The sequence below is a fragment of the Neofelis nebulosa genome, chromosome X (assembly GCF_028018385.1).
Source record: "Neofelis nebulosa isolate mNeoNeb1 chromosome X, mNeoNeb1.pri, whole genome shotgun sequence".
NCBI lineage: Eukaryota > Metazoa > Chordata > Mammalia > Carnivora > Felidae > Neofelis > Neofelis nebulosa.
This window is the reverse complement of record NC_080800.1, coordinates 26,483,721-26,504,673: the sequence shown is the minus strand read 5'-3', so window position 1 is coordinate 26,504,673 and position 20,953 is coordinate 26,483,721. Positions and strand designations below refer to the sequence as shown.

Below are 20,953 nucleotides of genomic sequence, written 5' to 3'. Positions count from 1 at the left end.
AGACTGGGGCACTGGCTGTCAGGCTGAGAGAACGATGACATACTGGACGCTCCCGGCCAACCCAGGTAGAGAGAACAGAATGAATGAAGCTGACAGAAAGGCATGGTGAGCCGCGAGACCCTACTGATGACTGCTGACCTCACCGGGTATTTTCTGGATGCCGACGTGGAACAGGGAGGTCTTTTCCCATACGATGATTAAGGTGCCCTTCATTCCAGAAACTACTTTGTAGGCTCTTGGTTCATTCTGCAGAGTGTGCCTTTTCAAGGGCTAAGAGTGGAGTTGCGGGTTTCCTGAAACATCTTTCTCGATTTAACTCTGATCTAAGTTCTAGTCTATAAACGAGAGATGCAAGTAAGAATGAGGGGTCAATTTATTTTAAGTCAATTTATCATTCAATATCAATGTGCACACCTTCAAACATTTATAAATATTGCCATTTCTAGAAAATTAACGTCATCTTAAAATTATTTGAACAGCGATTTAACAATTATTTACAATTAACTCAACCTACTTTTCTAGAAACAGAATTATGTGTAAAAGTGCCCTCGCCACCCAGTAATGATTTCACAGTACCTTTCCATAACACTTTGTCACGAAAGCGGCGGCTCCATTAATGGAATCCAAGTAGACTCCCTAATTTAGCAACGGCGCAATCAGGACCGCAAATGCAAGCGACCATTCCTTCCAAACAACACCTGCTATGCTAATATATACATATTTGCCCATTTTCAGCACTGGGTGAGGAAAATAATTAGGAGGCAGTCATTTTCTTATTGGTGGTAAGCAGAAATTACTTTTACGATTTAAAAACTGACATCAAGAGGCTAGATTATGTTGGTTTTTATAACACGTAATACTACATATTTTAAGAAGTTCTTGGTTTCATTGGCAGCCGTTTCTAATTGCAAACCTTACTTCAGTTGTAATAGGACAGGAAGTGGAGATATCTCCCTGGGATCGCAAATAGAAATTATGATTGCTTACCAGCAATGAATAACATATTTGGATAGAAAGAGATCCTTGGCTTTATTCCTGAAGTTTTTTTCTACTTACGTGTTTAGCCTTTTTTCATATCCCCTCAAAAGAATCCCAAATATGTCTAAAACTATGTCAAAGGAAAGTAACTTTATATGGACTAGAGCTTGTGTTGGAAAACAAGGTTTACCATAGCATTCCATAGCTTTTCTCTTTTTTCCTTTTTAAGGAACATATCCAGCCAAAACAATGAAATAAAAAGGTAAGGTAGAAGAAATATGGGTGAAGTCATAATAAAGTACATTTTCTTTTATTGACATAGAACATATACTTAAACTTTAAATGCTGGCTCTTTAAGAAAAAGTTTCTCCCGGTAAATATGCATAACTGTTGCCCGAAAATGTACACAGTGTTTTCCCCAAAATATTTATACATATAGTGGTCCACTTAAGACCAGTCCCATTATACCGTATTGGATACAATGTGCTCTTAATTTATAAATGGGCTACCCTCTGTATATAAAATATAAAGGCATGTATGTTATACATACAAAGTAAGAAATATAAAAAGGAGATGGAAAGAAAAAAAATTGTTCTTCCCTATAAGATCCAGACAGAAATTCAGTGTAATTAGTGAGACCGTGTAAAATGTACTCTTAATTTATAAATGGGCTACTCTCAGTATATAAAATAGACAGGCATGTATGTTATACATATAAAGTAAGAAATATAAAAAGGAGAGATGAAAAAAGAAAGAAAAAGGGTCCTTCCCTGTAAGATCCAGACAGCAATTCAGTGAATTAGCAAGACCACGTAAAATGTCTGAAGAGTTTCAGTGTTGGCCAATACCTTTCCGAAAAATATCTAAGCTATGAGAGCACTAAGTTTCCATTTCAAGAATTTAGCAGAGGTTTCCAGTTAAACATTCAGTGAAGATGCTGTGGTCTCCTTAATGTGCAGAAAAGAGGCCTTTGAGGGTCTGTCAAACAGAAACAAACAAAAAGCCACTCATTTGTAGCTGGTTAGTTATCGCCTCTTAATCAAGTGTGTGTAGTGCAGAGAATCAAATCCCAGACCATCAGCGTTTGAATATGTTTGATGAAAGATTCCAATGAAGGGTCTGAATTCTTCCTAGATCCCAGAGGGAATGGGGCAGGACGTGATGGCAATCCCCAATCCACCCCAAAGGTGGCTGGTCCGATCTTAACTCTTGAAGTTAAAAAACACACCAAATGTTTCTATAGCATTCTTTCTGCTGCATTTTCTTTATTTCAAGCCACAGGTCTACTTGGAGGGTCATGCAGCAAGTGGCTTATAAATAAAATCAGAGTCTATGAATAGTGTCATCACATTAAGAGACAATTGTTGGATTCTCTCATTAGGCAAAGAGCTCGCATCTTTGGACTCCATGAGTTGGTATTATTTATGGGATACCTAAAATGGGGGACAAAAACCACATATATCAATAACAACATACATGCAGTTCAAGAATTAAGGCAATGAAGACTATTTAATCATTTCTGGAGCTACCAATTCCACATGATTTCTAACTACTGCTTCAGAGTTAAAAGGTAACAAATATAACCAGGCCAATTCCAAAATCAGCAAATATTAACACTATTGCTAACTGTTTACCAAGGCAAACAATCCCCAGTGTTCTCAAATCTCAGCATATGTTACCAAGAAAGAACCTAAAGGTGGTAACCTTATCTCTTTGGAAGCCTAAGAATTCCACAAGTAACGTACCCCCTAACTTAGAGATAGGCTATATGTCTCAATTTTCAGGGAGAGCAGGCATTTTTGTCCCGTCACGGTACCAAGAGGCAAACAGGAGAAACAAAAAAAAAAATCAGTGAAAACATTCGGTTGCAATATTTTTCTCCCTTTTCCAAACCATCCAGAAAAACTGAGGATAATGAAAAAATAATAGAGCCTTTCCTAAAATAGCATCTCAGTTTCTTTATAAATCTAAATTATAGTTCCAGGGAATATGTAGACTTTTCCACCAAACATTCACAAGAAGCAGAAAGAAAAATGGACACCTGCTAATTCCGTATAGGCTTAAGTATACAGAAGCCCTTTGTAATACCAGTATGAGGCATTGTTTTTATGAAAGCAAAAGATTTGAACAAATTTATCCTGAGTGGGAAAAATATGGAAAAAAGGTAATCTAGTTTTAAGTTCTCGTGCAAGTAACCCGTATTTTTATCATTAACAGGTAACCTCATGTTCTGCTGATGTCAGTAATTTTCATCCCATATTTATATACAGCTCTAAACTGAGGATGCCCAGTGGAGTTAAGGCTTGTCTGATTTCTACAATCTGGATATTCCCTCCATATCAGTTAACTTTACATTTTGTACGTGAAACCCAGGCCACCATCTAATTCGGAGAAATCATTCAAGTCTTTCCCTAATTATGAAACTTTAAGAAACATTTCACTTTCTTGGTAACATATGGAAGAAGTCATTGCCATCTAAGCCCTTCCAAAAAGGATTATTAAATTCAACTTAACACAGGTTATGCAATGTATTTTACAACATGCTGAGCAACTGTACATTTCTAAGAATATTCAGAAGTTAATGTGCAAAAAATAATTCAGTTTTAATTTCAACTCCAATTTCTTTTAGCAATAATTTTTAAAACTGCGGTTCACAAAATACAGTCTTGCAACTAAAATAAAAGTCACTATCAGGTTTCCCCAGTTCTAGAGTTTTCCGGAGACTCTGCTCAGACATACTCTGGTCGAAACTCTTACCAGAACTGAAATATTAAGACTCGCAGAGCAAACTTTTTGAAGCGTGACCAACTTCTGGACGTTTGAAAGCCAATGAATGTAATGGCACGTCAGAAGTATACTTAAACGGTCATCTGTCACTCTGGAAAGTCACGTTGGCTTTACTGCTGCAGCTGCCAGCAGAAAGTACCCCCCCAAAGAAATCGCCGTTTACTGCAAATAAAAGAATGAAGCAGAGTCGCAGACCTCAATTGTGACTGCCTCAAGGATTAAGTGGTCTAACTAATTAGACCTTTCATGGATTTTCCAGGTTCCTAAGCATAGGGAGAATGAAAAACACTGAACATTTTCTGCTGAGTTATACACAAGTACATTAGCGCTAACTAATAAAATTGTCTAATTTAAAGAGTAACTGACCTGAGATGTACCTTGCTCCGATTAACATTACCATGCTACTCACTATAAAAAAGCCCAAGGGTAGACTACAGAAGATACTAGGGTCACCTGTGGTCATCCAAGTAGAAGGGGATTCCAGTCAAGCAAACCAAAAGAGAGACACATAATTACAATATTTGTGTTAAGAATCACATGACAGCAAAACAAAATAAGTTATAAAAATAGTATATTCGTAAAAGCTAGCAAAGAGTTATTACTTTAAATCAAAAAATATAATCAATATCGAAGGCTTATGATAGTTAACAAACAATACAGATAGCATGCCGCAAGCAGCCAAGAACATAATACATCTAGACCCGCGTAAGCCTTCTACTGGCAAAGCAAAAGAGAGGTGATGGAGAGAGAGCTTTTTGGGAGGCTGGTCATTTTAGCTTTCTCGACTCTTCCCCCGGAGATACTAAATGCGCAATCCAATTCCCCCAAGGTTCCAATTACAGATCCTTTAGCTATCAGAAACGAGTTATACTGCTCTGCTGAAAATGAACTTCAAACCCAACTTTATGCTAAAATATTCGTTTTGTTTTCTTCTTTCTCTTAATTTAATTTATTTTTCATTTAAATCCAAGTTAGGTAACATACGGTGTAGTAATGATTTCAGGAGTAGGACTTAGTGGTTTTGTTTTCTTTTATACATGGAACTTTCTGTGTGTAAGGAAATATACCCGACAATATTACTGTAATTATACACTAAATTGTATGAGCTAATCAATCAATGTATTGATCTAGCTTTTTATAATAAACTCGACACCCAACACGGGGCTCAATCTGTCTGTTTATTCATAGTAAAAACTCTACACCCAACGTGGGGCACAAACTCATGATCCCAAGACCAAGAGTCACAAGCTCAACCGGCTGAGCCAGCTGGGTGCCCTGTGATTTTACATTTAAAAAAAAAAACTGCCGGGGCGCCTGGGGGGCTCAGTCGGTTAAGCGTCCAGCTCTGGGTTTTGGTTCCAGTCATGATCTTGCAGTTTCGTGAGTTGGAGCCCCACACCGGGCTGTGTGCTGCTGGTGCGGAGCCTGCTTGGGATTCTCTCTCTCCCTCCCACTCTTTTTTTTTTTTTTTTTAATTAAAAAATTTTTTTTGACGTTTATTTATTTTTGAGAGACAGAGATAGAGGACGAGTGGGGAAGGGGCAGAGAGACAATGAGACACAGAATCCGAAACAGGCTCCAGGCTCTGAGTTGTCAGCAGAGAGCCCGACGCGGGGCTCGAACGCAGGAACCGTGAGGTCGTGACCTGAGCCGAAGTCGGACACTTAACCCGACTGAGCCACTCAGGCGCCCCTCCCTCCCTCTTTCTGCCCCTCCCCTACTCACGCTGTTTCTGTGTCTCTCAAAATAAATAAATGAATAAAATTGAAAAATTAAAAAGTATATATAAAAAATAAATAAATTAAGAAAACTCCCTGTGGATGCCTGGGTGGCTCAGTAGGTTAAGCATCTGACTCTTGATTTTGGATCAGGTCACGGTCTCCTGGTTCATGGGATCCAGCTGTGTCTAGCTTTGCACTGACAGCACAGAGACTGCTTGGGATTCTCCCTCCCTCCCTCTGTCTCTGTCTCTATCTCTGTCTCTGTCTCTCCCTCCCTCTGCCCTTCCCCTACATTCATGCATGCTCTCTCAAATAAATAAACTTAAAAAAATAATAAAAAAATTGCTTGAGAATATGGTTGTTTTGATATTTCCTAACCTGAATTCTGTCAAAATCCCTTCCGTTAAAGAATATTCTTTATACACATATGCTTCTCTTGAATTTAAAAATTATGTTTCTGTAATATTTAATGCTCTTCATAAAAGAAGCCTGTTCAAAATTAACCTCCAAATGTTAAGGATATACAACCACTGGATTGTCATTTCTTTGCCTTTTTGGGAGAGGATTTTTTCCCCTTGCCTTGTATTTCTCTCTCCTTAGAAGGTAGATTAAAGAGGGATATAAACCATTTGTCTTCATTTTACCATTGCTTATGTTATTTTCCAGATAAAAACAAGGTTTCTTTTTGTTTCCACATTTGTGGAGGCCACATTTTAACCTGATTTTAGGAAAGGGAACATATATTCTAGCTCTTTTAGAGCAAGCCATCAGTTATGCTAGGTGGTTTTTCTTGTTCGTTTGTTTGTTGTTGTTTTAGTTACGCTAAGTTCTGAGAACTGCTTTCCTGACATGGCTACAGTGAGTTCTAGTTTGCGAAGAAGATCGTGAGCAGGGCCTGCATTCACAAGTCCGTACTAATTTAGGTGGCATGGATTTAATGGAAATATATCCTTTTTGGTGACTGACTGGTATCTCCACACACACGCTGGTTATTTAATAGCTGTGTGCATTTAAACACATTTAAACCAATGTGAACTGTTTCCAAAATGTTGTTTTGGTGTGTCTGGGGTGCAAATGCGGAGTGCAAAGCCAAGCTCATCATTTATGATAAGCTCTCTCCAAAAAGTATCAAATCTCCAATCACTTCTACATTTTAAAGACACACAAATGTCTATTAAAAATTGTTTACGGTATATTCAAATATAGTTAGAAATAAGAAATATGACTTCTTCGAAAGTGGCAAACTGCATCAGAAATTAAGAGAACATACTATTTTTTCCAGAATAACAGCTTATTGATATATGGTTATATGGCTTACACTGCTTAAAGAAATACAATTAGCATGTCATTGGCTGAATATGATTATTCTGATTTAATGTACAGCTTAGAGACTCAACATATTATATACATTAGAGTGATTTTCATAAATCGACTTCACAACATTTACAAACTGGCTTCAATGCACTGCGGTCTAATTGTAACAAAAAAACGACGTAAAAAATCTACAACTCTCAAAAAAATCAAATTACTTTTATCATCAATGCTGACAGCAGAACTAAAGAAATCATGTAATTTTCTCTCATCAACTTTTTCTTTCATTTGAAGTTTATTGACAGTAAGGTATGCAAACAAAGTGAAAGGATCAACTGGTCTTGTGGGAATTTTGCAATTAAAATTTTATCTTCAACTGCTACTAAGAAGTGAGTGTGTGTGTGTGTGTATGTGTGTGTGTGTGACACTGTGGTGCAGGGAGGGACACGGGGATGATTGTGCTATTTAAAAAAAAATCCAGGGGCACCTGGGCGGCTCAGTCAATTAAGTGTCTGACTTCAGCTCAGGTCATGATCTCGTGGTTTATGGGTGTGAGCCCCGTGTCGAACTCCGTGCTGACAGCTCGGAGCCTGGAGCCTGCTTCGGATTCTGTGTCTTCCTCTCTCTCTGCCTCTCCTCTGCTCACACCCTGTCTCTGTCTCTCTCTCTCTCAAAAATAAATAAACATTAAAAAATGAAATAAAATAAAATATGAGTCAGAGAAATCACATGACTCAACTTCTCATTAGCCATTGATTGAGGACAACTAGAAAATAAAAGAAATCAGAGTGCACGTATGTTATATCTTGCACAGCAACTAACACTGTGCTAGGAAAATACTTATGATTGAGAGGTTTAATTACAAAGGGTCTCAAAATTGCAAAAGGTATAGTAAGAAAAGCTTTGCCACCACCTTATAAAACGAAGTGTGTCTGAGGACAAAAGACTTAAAGAAAAAGGATATTAAGCTTATTTAGGAGAAAAAAAAAAAAAAAAAGCTTCAGGTAGGAACGCCCAGGACTGAAAATCTAGACCAGTGATCTGTGGTAACACATGGTTTCAGGAAGCATTTCCTAAAAGCCAGATACATTGAAAGTGAATCTACGCTCACTTTTTGGGTTAGAAGGCAGGCAATATTTCATTTATAAACTCTTCTCTCTTAAAGTATATGCTTCAATATATTATTGGACATCATTCTATTCGTGATGTTCTAAATCTCGCATTTAGCGAAGAATTAAAATATTACAGCACGTTAAAGATGTGTTCAAGCCTGTTAAATGATCAAGCACATAGTAAGAGCAGCTTAAGCCTGTTGACAACTAAATGGTTTACTTAAGCCCAATACCTGCCTGCTTAAGGGACTGAAAAAAATGGTCCTGTATTTTCTGCCAAGAGCATTTCCCAATCTGTTATGACACTTCTAATTTACAGTTTGGTATATTTCCTCCTCTCTGACCCAATGTACATTCGCTAAGAACTTGGAATCAGCCTAGGAAGCAGTGACATAGATTGAGCAATTGACATTAAGTTTTGGTTGGTTCAGGTCATGAAGACAGCCCCCCAAAAAGATAAAAGAAGACACTAAGTGAAGAAAAGAAATAAAAAGAAGAATCTACTTGATTTTCTTTTTCATTGAGGAGAAAGAAATCATTTTACTTTTAGAAAACTAAGTTATCCACTGAAGTCCCAGGAATAAACTTAATAAGGAAAAAACAGGCAGGACACAATTAAGTATGTATATATCAACCTGATAACCTACATCTCTAAAGTGTTCTGAAAATGTTAGAAACTCTGGACAGAAGCCACTGATTTTCTTCATAGCAGCCTTGCAAAGTGTAAATGGTTAGACACTTAAATAAGTTATTTAATGCACTAAGACAAAGCGGCAAGAATAATAAAAACATTTTTACCACTTTCTGAAGACTGAGTTGTAACCCAACCCACTGACTTCATCACAGCTTTCTTCCATGTAGAGTACCGAATTTCACTTTCTAGAAATAGAAGGTGGGAAACACATAAGTCTGAAAGTAGTTTACTGAGATATTCTACACACCACACTCATGTTCACTCAGCATTTTGAACAAATTGTGACACGTATTAAAGTCAAGTCCCGGGGCGCCTGGGTGGCGCAGTCGGTTAAGCGTCCGACTTCAGCCAGGTCACGATCTCGCAGTCCGTGAGTTCAAGCCCCGCGTCAGGCTCTGGGCTGATGGCTCGGAGCCTGGAGCCTGTTTCCGATTCTGTGTCTCCCTCTCTCTCTGCCCCTCCCCCGTTCATGCTCTGTCTCTCTCTGTCCCAAAAATAAATAAAAAACGTTGAAAAAAAAATTAAAAAAAAAAAAAAAATAAAGTCAAGTCCCTCGCATGGGGGCCTCTACCAGAACTCAGACTCAGGAGAGTACGGGTCCTGGCGACGGCCAGGGACTGGGAGAGACACACGCTTGGAAGGTGAAGGGGCAATTCAAATTCAGCATGGTGTACGGGTGGAGGGAGGCTGGGACACAGGCTACCTGGGAGGACCAGGCCACTCACAAACAAGTAGTGACGAATTAGAAAGGGAAATCCCATTTGACGTCTTCTATCTTTTTTCAGCGGGTACGGTGGAGGGGGCATGTGGGATACAGGGTATACTGTAATATGTTAAGACTAGAAGGAGAATTACTTTTGGTCTAGCCGAAGGACTGAACAAGTATGGATTTCTCACAAGATTCAAATTACATTCCTGTGAGGCAGGATTTCTGTAAGAAGGAAATCCACGATAAGAGAACTAAACAAAAATGGCCACCGGTGCGTCCCTGTGAGGCCTCCCAGCCTTTCTGTAGCACCTGAAGCCTGTGACACCTGGGCGACACTGCTCAAATATCACTTGCTTTAGAAAGCTTTCCAGGGCCCCACTATGCCCTTCCTCTGTCTTCCCTCTGTCTTCTATCTCAAATGCTGTTCACACTTCACACTTCAGGCTGTCAGCTGACCACAGTCAACTGTCATGGCTTTGTCTGCCTCTCCCAAGATCCAGGAGTCTCCTGAAGGGCGAAGACTTGCTCTTGTTCAGCTCTATATCCCCATGTCGCAATTTCTGGCCTGTACTCAGCTCTAAAAAAAAAGTTTCCTGGAGAATGAACTGTTTATACGTAGATGCCCAGCACGCACGTGTGTGTGTGTGTGTGTGTGTGTGTGTGTGTGCGCGCGCGCGCGCACGTGCGTTGTTTGCTGTGGGGAGAGGAGTAGGGCTGGCGAAGGGAAGGACAGCTGACCTAACTGACCCACTCTGGGCCAAGGCCATAAAAAATAGCAAAGAAGGCTCTCCTCAGAAAACAAGAGACTCTCTGGTCAAAACTTCCTTGTTAAGGAGTGGGATTAGCATCTCGAGGCCATATACTCACTCTGACGATTGTTTACTAAAAAAATGATTTTTTTCAGAAGTAGAAAAATGTTTTGAACTCCACATTCCATGCAATGTGAAAAGTTAAAAATTACCTACATATAGAACATCAGATTTCGAAACACGTTTCTACACTGAGTTATATGGTATACCGTCTGACTATAAAATTACTAGTGTTACAATCCATTTTCTCATCTGTGGAAAGGAATAAAATTAAGCAGCGCTGGCTTCGGCTTCCAGAAAATTAAACACACGTACATTTGGAAGCTTATTTCCCAGTAGTGTAAAAGCCACTTGGATGCTATATTACACTAAGTTTTTAAAAAAAGTTATAAAACCAAATTCAATAGTGCAGCAGGATTCTCGCGCAGAGTCGTGACATCGAGGCTTTTCTTCCCAGGAAGCAACTTGACTCGTGCCGGCACCGCTCAGTTGGGTTCGTACACAAAGAACTGAGCCCCGAACGCCACGTGGCATAGTTTTTTATGTATTCACTTCTTTGTCTCCCATATATGGTAACACACAAACATGCAGTCTGATGAAATGGTTTCGTGTTACAAGGTCGCGAGGGATGTTGTCATGTACGCATATAACCAGGTTGCTTTGAGGCTTTTTTGTTTTCTTTCTTTCCTTAGGGAGGGGATCCTGCCACAATATATATAAAACCTTATCTTTATACTCACGTTTATTTCAACCTGAGAGATGCACCACTATATTTTAATAAAGGTGTCGGTCAGAGCTCAGTTTGTTATAAGAGTGAGTCAGGTATTTAGGTATTTAAGGCTCACTTACTGACATTGTTGCTACTTTTGTCGGGCTAGGCCTGCTGTGCTTAAAAGTTACCAGAATGTCCCTTAGCCTAGCTAATCATGTCCTAAAACTAGGCCCCTGGCACCAAAAGATGGTCAGTTATCTCCCTTCTTACTTTTAAAAAAGGCTGTTAACAAGTTAGAACTGACAGTTTGGCTGTGTTATCCTTCTGCATGAAAATACTGTGAATAGAAGTGAATGGCAAAAGAAGGGATTCTGGAAGGTTTTTTTAATATAAGGAACTTCTGGGGTGCTGGGGTGGCTCAGTCGGTTGAACGTCCGACTCTTGATTTGGGCTCAGGTCATGATCTCGGTTTGTGGGATCGAGCCCTGTGACGGGCCCCGCACTGAGCATGGAACCTGCTTGGGATTCTCTTTCCCCCACCCCGGTCTCTATTTCAAAATAGATAAATCAAGATTTTAAAACCATAAGGAGCTTTTTCTCTCAGCCATACCCAGCGTAGCCAATCTAACACAGTGGTGTTTGCTATTTTACTTAGTGTCTTAACCCACAACAAACACAAAGGCAAACTCTCTCTCACTAAGGTCCCCTCCACAGGATACCATTACATTTTCATTTTTAAAAACAATTGATTTTTAAGTAATCTCTACGCCCAACGTGGGAGCTCGAACTCACGACTGCAAGATCAAGACCCCTAAATTTCCATTTTTGACACATACCCTCAGCATTGATCTGGGGTTCAAACCGCTCCATCGTAACCGCTGACAAATCCTCGGGCTCGAGGCTCCAAACACCAACTCCTTCCGCAGCCCCCGCTGCCATGGCGGCTCCCAGGGCGGTTGTTTCGGGCATCGAGGGCTTCACTGAGGGAAGAGGGCAACAGCAACAGCTTTCATCAGCGTCTTCGCAGCTCCCTACGCCTAAAAAACCCGTTCTTGCAAAAGAAATACTACTTTTGGCATGTAAAGGACGCAACACTTACTGACCTACTGGGATGTACAGAATGTCTGCTTGTAGCTGCATAAGGATTTTGTTGTTGGTCATCCCTCCGTCTACCTGCAGATGACTGAGTGGTATTCCACAGTCGCGGTTCATGGCGTCCAAAATCTTAAATAAACCAGTGCAAGGAACGTAATGAGCATAATTAAACTGCTACTTCGTAGTAACATCTCTGAAAATGGCAGTCTTCTGATCAAGAGCTTCCCAAAGTCTACAGAATAAAAGTTAGATTTCCTGCCAGAGCAAGACAGATATCGTAAGTTTCCACTCGTATGCGGAACTTGAGAAACAAAACGGAAGCCCATGGGGGAAGGGAAGGGGAAACAAATAGTTTCAGAGACGGAGGGAGACAAACCGTAAGAGACTCTTAAAAACGGAGAACAAACTGAGGGACGATGGAGGGGTGGGGGAGAGGGGGAAACGGGTGATGGGCATTGAGGAGGGTATTTGCTGGGATGAGCACTGGGTGTTGTATGTAAGCGATGAACCAGGGGAATCTACCCCCAAACCAAGAGCACACTGTATATACGCTGTATGTTAGCCAACTTGACAATAAATCATACATATTAAAAAAATGTAGATTTCTTATTTTGGTCTTCCAAGCCTTCCTTGATCTAGACACACCGATCTTTTCCCTCACTACACCTCTGCCCTCACCCTTAGAGCCAGCCATGCCAAACACCTCAATTTTGCACCCTGGTCTCCTGCCTCGATGCCTACGTTTGAGCTATTCATTTCCTTTGCCTAACATGTACCACTCAGCATCCGCCCCCCACCCCCCGCAAGGGTAAAACACCCAGCACCTGGCGGATAATAGGAATTCCAAAGGTTATGACAGCAGGGTGCCTGGGTGGCTCAGTCGTTCAAGCACTGCATCAGGGTGTCTGCTGTCATTGGAGAGCCTGCTTTGGATCGTCTGTCTCTCTCTCTCTCTGCCTCTCCCCTGCTTGCACGCACTCTCTCTCTCTCTCTCTTAAAAATAATAAACGCTTTAAAAAAGGTAATGACAGCTAAGAAAAAGAGGAAAAAATTTGCGAGCAGGGGAGGAGCGGAGAGAGAGACAGAATCTCAAGCAGGCTCTTCAGGGTCAGTGCAGAGACTGACGTGGGGCTCAAACTCACCAAACAGTGAGATCATGACCTGGGCAGAAATCAAGAGTCAGATGCTTAACCGAATGAGCCACCCAGGCACCTCTGATAATTTAATATATTTACGTTATTTAATAAACGTTCAGCATCAATATATAATTTGTTTAAGAGTGACAAAAGCACATTAAGCACAAGAAAAAAGCCCATATTATTACCTCCCGGGTTTGGAAACAAACAGCTTCTAATGCAGCAAAAGCAATATGGCATTTATTGGTGAACTGAGTGAGTCCACAGATGATCCTAAAAACACACACAAAGAGTTGTAAGATTAAAAAAAAAGACTTGTAAGATTAGAGTGGAGTAAACGAGTCACCAATCTGAAATGTCCTGAATATGGAAAGGTTGACCTCGGTAGATACAGACGTTCAGGGGGAAAAAAAAACACATAAAAAAAAACGGACATAAACACGAAGCAGCTTGGAAAAGTCATATAGTCCGCAATCCTGCATCCACATAGGAAAAAGTCCAGGATCCAGATGAACAGATGACAATAACATAACACCAAATCAGAATTCATTTGGACGATGTCCCTTGTGCGTAGCTTGCAGATGCCTTGAAGATAAATGATCACAACACTGACACGAACATGGACGTGGCAGGCAGGGCCTTATTGTCAGATGATTTGTAACCTCTTGGAATTTAAAGGTTCTGAAGTTATGTGCTCCAAACAGAAGAGGTTTCCTCGACACTTTAAAATCATTTGAAAATAGATAGGAAACTAGGAACTAAGTCATTAGTGACTTTAGTAAAATAAATCAAGACCCACAAAAGCATACCTCGCATGCAGTTCTTACCCTCTGGCACTGGGCTCCCAGTAAGGCGCATACAGCCCTGAAAACGCAGGGACGAAATAGCAGCCGTAAGAAGTACCTACTTCTTTAGCAAGTTTTTCTAACATTAAAAAAAAAAAAAGGGAGAAAAACAAAAATTACTCCAATATATTCTATTGTTTTAGTCAATAAACACAGCTGTATAAAAAATGAGGATACGGCTTTTGATTTCTTATTCACTAGTGCGGCACAATGTTCCTACTTCTGGCACTAAGCGAGGAGGGGCGAGAACCAATTTGCCCGCACCGAGAAGTAAAGGAGCTGGATTGCTTTCATTAAGGTGTCGTAACTCATTTCCACGATTTTTAAGGTTGTTGACTAGGAGATAAAAAAGCGGCCTCCAGGGCGTCCCCAGTCCACAATGTGTTTCTGACTGTCCCCCCCTGCCCCCCTTTTGGGCTGAAGTAAACAAGTAGATGAAAGAGAGGGTAATGAGATCACATAATTATCCGTAGATGGGAAATTGCCATATTACTACTTAAATGATAGGCACTGGGGTTTTAACGCTCACTCTAATCTCAGAGGTAAAGCTCCTTCTCATCAGATAAATTTAAATGGACCACTTTACCTGCAGATTCTGGCAATCTTTGCTGTTGGATTTTACACTTGGGTAGTTTTTACGCCCTACCTTGCCAGTTTATGAATAACCATCACTATTTATGTCAATTTGTTGTTTTATAAATCTTCACAAAATAGTCTTTTGTGTATAAATCGAACTCATAATAGGAATTCATTTCATTTAATGTCACGTATGGCTCAAATCACAAGTATTCACACAAAGCAAAGGTAAAAATCTCCATTATTTAGATCCCAATCCTTTGTTGGAACATACTCACCAATTTCCTCTGAGCTCTTTATAATTCCAAGATTATCCCTTAGCCAGCGAATAACAGCACCAGCTATAGCTACGGAACCCTATGAAAGAAAAGGAATCCGAGAGAGAATTTATATTTTCACTATAAAAAGATTTTATTAAGCATTTCTCTATGTACGACAAGATGGATACAATTTAAAAGTTTCGACGTTGGGGCTTTTACAAATATCAGAAACTAGGTCTATTAATGCAAACATGGTTTCATACAGGTCATTACCGACATTTTTCATGAGCTAGGGAAAAGAAGTGAGCTCCCCAGTACACCCTCGGGCCTCTACGATCTGTTGTTCTATGTACTGTTGCTAAACTATGAGGTATATTATCATCCGGAAAACATTCCCGCCTTATCCACTGAGTTATCAGGAGAGGCCACATTAAAAGGGCTTTTCAAGCCCATTTGCTGTATCTAACAGTATATTAAATCAAGCAACAACAGCAAAGTTAGCCAAGAAACTACAAAGTAATAACTCAACAAAACCACTAAGGGACGGAGCCAGCCGGGGGAGGGAGAGGGGGCTGTGGCAACAAGGAAGAAAACATGTGCTTTGGAGCAGGACGAACAGGCTTTGGGTCCAAGTTCGAGCTCTTAACTGCTGTGCGATCTTAGGCAAATTAGGCTTAGTGAGCCTCCTTTCCGTCACCTAGAAAATCATGGTGACTATACTAACACCTGCTTAAACTACGATGAGGCTCGATAGGAGAATGCAGGGGAAGGTTAGTACCGAATGTAAATATTACCTTCATCATTTGTTTCTGTGTTGAAAAAGTATAATCCAAATTCCACTGATTGATGAATGGACAAATATAGTATATCCATACAATGGAATATTATTTGCTCATACAAGAAGGAATGAGGTTCTACTACAACATTAAGCTTGAAACTATCACGCTACGTGAAAGGAGACGGTCACAAGAGACCATAAAGCGTATGATTCCATTGATGTGAAATGTCCAGAATAAGCAAATCCACAGAGACGAAGAGTAGATGAGGGGTTGCTGAGGGTTGGGGTGGTGGGGTTATTCTTTGGGGTGATGAGAATGTTTTAATGTTGGATTGTGGTGACGGGTGCGTGACTGAATATACTGAAAACCAACAAACTGTCTACTTTAAAAAGATGACTCGTGTGATAGGCGAATTATATCTCAATAAAGCTATTGTAAAAAGATCTTGAGGGGCGAATAAATGACCAGCACAAACCGTTAGGAATTCCAAAAAAAGTTCTTTGGTTCTGACTTTTCATTTCATACAGGCTATTAATGTAAATTTTTTCCACAGTTACCCCAAACCCAAATATCAGGTGATATTAAGTGCAGGAAGCAGAATGTTTTTCTCTGTTGCCTACGTCCCTGCCTCCAGTTTAGTTAAGTGAATTACAAATGGTCACCCCCTCTTGCTGTCAATTTCCAGGCTGTAAACAAACTAGATGTAGAATACGTTGATTCATTCTGTCATTCAGAGCTTCTATGAGAGTAAGTCACTATATGTTACTGCAAAACTGCAGAACACTGCTACTGTCCTCTTTATACACTGGCTTTTTAGCTATAAAAAATTGCTGAGGAAGAGAGTTGACGTTGATGTGCAAATTTAATCAGGATTTTTTTTAAATTTTTTTTTTAATGTTTATTTATTTTTGAGACAGAGAGAGACAGAGCATGAACGGGGGAGGGGCAGAGAGAGAGGGAGACACAGAATCTGAAACAGGCTCCAGGCTCTGAGCCATCAGCACAGAGCCCGACGCGGGGCTCGAACTCACGGACTGTGAGATCGTGACCTGAGCCGAAGTCGGACGCTTAACTGACTGAGCCACCCAGGCGCCCCTAATCAGGTTTTGAAGATGGGGAAAAAATTCAACACATACCAAGGTAGGTGAGGTATGTAAGACTCTAACCCACTGGTCTCCCTCTGGCAAAGTTTTCGATACACTTCCTAACTTTGATATGTTACATATTTAGGTCCTTAGTGGAACCATCAAGGAAAACTAAGTGATTTTTTTTGCTCACAGAGACTTCAGAATTGATTCTCGAATTTCCTTCAGAAGCAAAAAATTCAGAGATAGTAGTTGCTGAAGACAAGTAAATGTGTAAGATTTTCCAGACCAACGAGGTTCGGAAGAAATACCATGTGAGCCACATATGTAATTTAAGTTTGCAGTTACCATATTGAAAAAGTAAAATGAAACAGGTTAAATTAATTCTAATACATTTAAGCGAATATATTTGTTCACGAAGTCTTGGAAATCAGGTATGTATTTTACACTTACACCACATCTCAATGTGGCCGAGCCACGTTTCAAGGGCTCAATAGCCACCCGTTCCCGGTAGTTCCCGCCATACTGGACCACACTATTGTACATCTGATTGGAAAAACAGGTGTCCTCCTTATACTCTCAAAAGACACTGGCTGCACATCATATCTGACCAGGAAATGCACACATTTTCAATAGTTTCAGGGAGTAAACTATGAACTTTAAACAACTACTGTGCTTAGAAGTCTAGCGGAGTGGTTTTGGGGCCGTTAGCTAGCGGAGGTTCATACGTTGGGAATCCAAATGCCGATGTACCTCATTTCCATGGAAAAGGCAGGATGTTATAGGCTTGAATATTTTTTGGGTTTTTTTTGAGAGGAAGCAATACGGTTTTAGGAAAAGGACTGTCAAGGTTTTAACAAAAAGAACTGGTTGTGGACCAGAGGGCATTGCTTAGATTGAAACCAAAGGAAAAAAAAAAATACAAAGTTACTATCAAAGCTCCAGAAGAACATTATTTTAAATCTGGTCATCAGGAATGTACAGGGCTGTTTAGTTGTAAGTGAAAAATAAATGTAATATAAGAAAATAAGAGGTAGGTTGAAAACACTTATCTGAAAGAAGAATATCGTTTTGGTGCCAGGATAGAATACATGGTATTCGCTAGCCTTCTAAAAAATTAATTAAAAATGAGAGAAACCTCCACGGTGAGCAAAGACATGGTCTTTCGCATTCAGAGGCAGGGGATAAAGCGGAAGGTGCCGTAATGCTTTCGAGATGGGCGGGAAGAGGAGCACAGGAACAGAAAGCTAACACGACAGATAGAAGGTCACTGTCTGCTTGCTATCAATTCAGTTACGCTCAGTCATGCCCTAAATATAAAGATTCAGTACTTCAGAGCATCATCTACAGATAGGAATGCACTCTAAGATAAGACCTATGGGAAAGGTGCACGCAAGCCAGTCGTACCCTAGGAAGGACATTAACAGAGATGAGAAGGTAGAAAGAAAAATAAATGAAATGATGAACAGGACAAGAGGAATAAATCGCTTAAAAACTAGATAGATAGCCTGGAAAGTGGAAGCTTAAGAAACAGGCTAGGGGAAGAGTGAATTAAGAACAATGAAGTAGGGGCGCCTGGGTGGCTCAGTCAGTTGAGCGTCTGACTCCTGATTTTTGGCTCAGGTCATGATCCCAGGGTCATGGGATCAAGACCCACATCAGGCTCTGTACGGAGGGTGGGGCCTGCTTTAGATTCATTCTCTCTCTCTCTCTCTCTCTCTCTCTCTCTCTCTCTCTCCCCCTCCCTTTGCCCCTCTCCCCAGCTCACATGTGCTCTCACTCTCTCTAAAATAAAGAATTAAACTTTAAAAAAAGTAATGAGGCAGATCTAATATAGTGTCACAGCAGACAAATATACTTCTCAAGAGCTCCTCGCCATGCATACCATAGCCACGAATAGTATCTGTGTAAAGGACACATTTCAGGATGTGAGGCAGTTATGGCTAAAATCAGAGGGTATGAAGAAAAAATTACGTGAAATTAAGATTATCCATGAATCGCTTAAAATCATCCATTAGGCACAGGAAACAAAGCTTTCTGTATGCGACAGTAACACGTATCGCTACGTACGTACTTTATAATGTACTAATTTGTGTAAGATCACAAATGCAAAATCTAAGTCCACAGCATTTTTAATTGCGTAGAAGAGAGAACGGGAACCTAGAGGTAAAGGGGGGGAACAACATTATTTTTAAAATGTAATCGATACTATTAATACTTCAGTAACAAGTTAGGGAGTTAAGATAAACAGCGTTTACGGTTCAGAAAGTATACTTCCCAAGAAAGTACGTTACTCAAGTCCGGAAACAACGTTTCCAGGCCGTGGCAGGCAGATTCTTAATGAAGGCGGCCTCCTCCACCGTCCCCCCCTCCTGGTGCTCGTGCTGGCGTGCGATCCTCTCTCCCTGAGCACGGTGGGACTTAGGACATGCTTCCAACCAGTAACGCACGTCAGAGGCGATTGGATGCATGTGAGGGAAGTGTACGGGATGAAGCCAAATAAGATTATCAGGGGTCCTCTGGTGGGTCTTCACATGAGAAGAAACTGCAGGCGGCCTCTAAGAGCCAAGGGCAGCCTTTGGCTCCCAACTACCAAGAAACGGAAGCCCTCAGCCCTACAACCACGAAGACCCGAAATCGGCTGGTAATCCGAGTGAGCGGGCCTGGAAGGAGAGAGAGGGTTGGACGAGACCATAGCCTCAGCCGACACCTTGACTATAGCCTTGTGAGACAAACGGGTATGGTTGCAAGCCGCTTCTATTTGTGATTAAATTGTTATACAGCAATAGAGAAGAACACAGGCTTATAACACAAATGATTATCTGGCGTTAAGAAGGCTGGAAGACTCTAAAACAGAAGTCTCCACACTATCATCATAAATCATACGAAAGAGATGGGACAGGGGACATTTAAAGAAACCAAGGGGGCGTACAGGGAAGCCCTTTTCGAAGCTCATACTTATTTTAAGATTTATTTATTTATTTTGGAGATTCTCCATGTCTAAAGTTTCCATGCTCAGCACGGTGCCCGATATGGAGCTTGATCCCACGACCGTGACGTCATGACCTGAGCCAAAATCGAGAGCCGAACACACAACTGACTAAGCCACCCCGGTGCCCCCGAAGCTCATATTTAAATGGAGAAAAAATGGCCTAAGATTTGGTATGTCGACAATATTGATTAAGTATCTCCTACGTGGCAGTCCACTCCAAGAGATGGGGAACCAGACAGGCATCGCGGCCTCGGGGAACTGGCATCCCGGTGACAGAGTACAGAACAGGGAGGTCTCAGATCCTAAGTGAGATCAACCTCAGAAATACTAAAGGCCCCCAAAAGGATTTTTTTGTGTGTGTGAAATAATACTTGGAAGAAGATAAACAAGGAAAGGGAGAAGCATGGCTTAAGGCAGGTGGTGTCCTATTAGCAGGTAGCAGAGAAAGGGCGGAACCACGTAACTTCTCCGGTTTGCTTCAACCTCTCCCGCCACCAAGAAAAATGTTCTAGTGGGGGCGCCTGGCTGGCTCAGTGGGTGCAGCGCGGGACTCTTGACCTCGGGGCTGTAGAGTTTGAGCCCCACATCGGGTGTAGAGATTGCTTAAAAATAAAAAATCTTTAAAGCAAAGGGAAATTTTCTAGTGGAAGAGTGGGACAAATTAAAGCGGTTTAGTAGGAGATGAAAGTTTTAGAACAACCCAAGGATCACGTGCCCCAATTCCTTTGCACCAATAATGAAAATCGGAGCTTAGAGATGGTAACACGTCGGGCCTGGAGGCATCACATGCCAGGGAGCAGGGAGAAAGAAAAAGAATTCTCTTGGTGATGTCCACATCAGAAATGGTGAGTTTGCACTTTAAAAATCCCCTCTCTCTGTTCTAGACACAGAGGATAACAGGGCAAAATGTAAAAAGGGAACACCAAAACAGCATGTGCTGACTCAAATGCAGAGCGGCGGTGGACGTGGACAGAAAGAGAAATGCACCAACTGCACAGGGCTTGAGACCGCAAGGTTCTGCTTAGGTTTTCTGTATGTGTCAGGAGGCAGGAGTGGTGGCCGGGACCCGGCTCCTCCAGAGGAAAAGGGTCCCAAATGTCTTGTGTGACACAAGGAATAGCATCGGCTTCAGTGCCTGACGCCAAGGGCTAGGTGGCGCTGTCCCGCTTGTGTGGGGAGAACTACGGGCTGACAAAGGCTGTGGCTTTAATACATGAGACTAGAAGTGAAAGTTTCAAGACACACGAAGAAATCTATTATCAGGAAACCAGCAAACTAAACTTAACAGCTGGAAAAGAATTCACCCCATTCTCGGGCGCCTGGGTGGCTCAGTCGGTTGAGTGTCCGACTTC

General features: G+C 41.1%; 1 protein-coding gene across 5 annotated transcripts in view; it reads right to left on the bottom strand.

The window, feature by feature from the left end:
- Positions 1-355: 355 nt before the first annotated feature.
- GK (glycerol kinase) overlaps positions 356-20,953 on the bottom strand; it is a 79,057-nt gene continuing 58,459 nt past the window's right edge. For 4 of the 5 annotated variants that reach the window (XM_058713905.1, XM_058713906.1, XM_058713907.1 and 1 more), the window contains 8 exons: positions 14,764-14,842; positions 13,892-13,988; positions 13,253-13,337; positions 11,937-12,057; positions 11,670-11,813; positions 8,708-8,788; positions 4,132-4,218; positions 356-2,411 (listed from right to left, as the gene is read on the bottom strand). In XM_058713905.1, coding sequence (XP_058569888.1) covers positions 2,401-2,411; positions 4,132-4,218; positions 8,708-8,788; positions 11,670-11,813; positions 11,937-12,057; positions 13,253-13,337; positions 13,892-13,988; positions 14,764-14,842 — 705 coding nt within the window. In that variant the 3' untranslated portion in view covers positions 356-2,400. The remainder of the gene's footprint in view (positions 2,412-4,131; positions 4,219-8,707; positions 8,789-11,669; positions 11,814-11,936; positions 12,058-13,252; positions 13,338-13,891; positions 13,989-14,763; positions 14,843-20,953) is intronic. The other variant, XM_058713908.1, reaches the window with a different exon arrangement.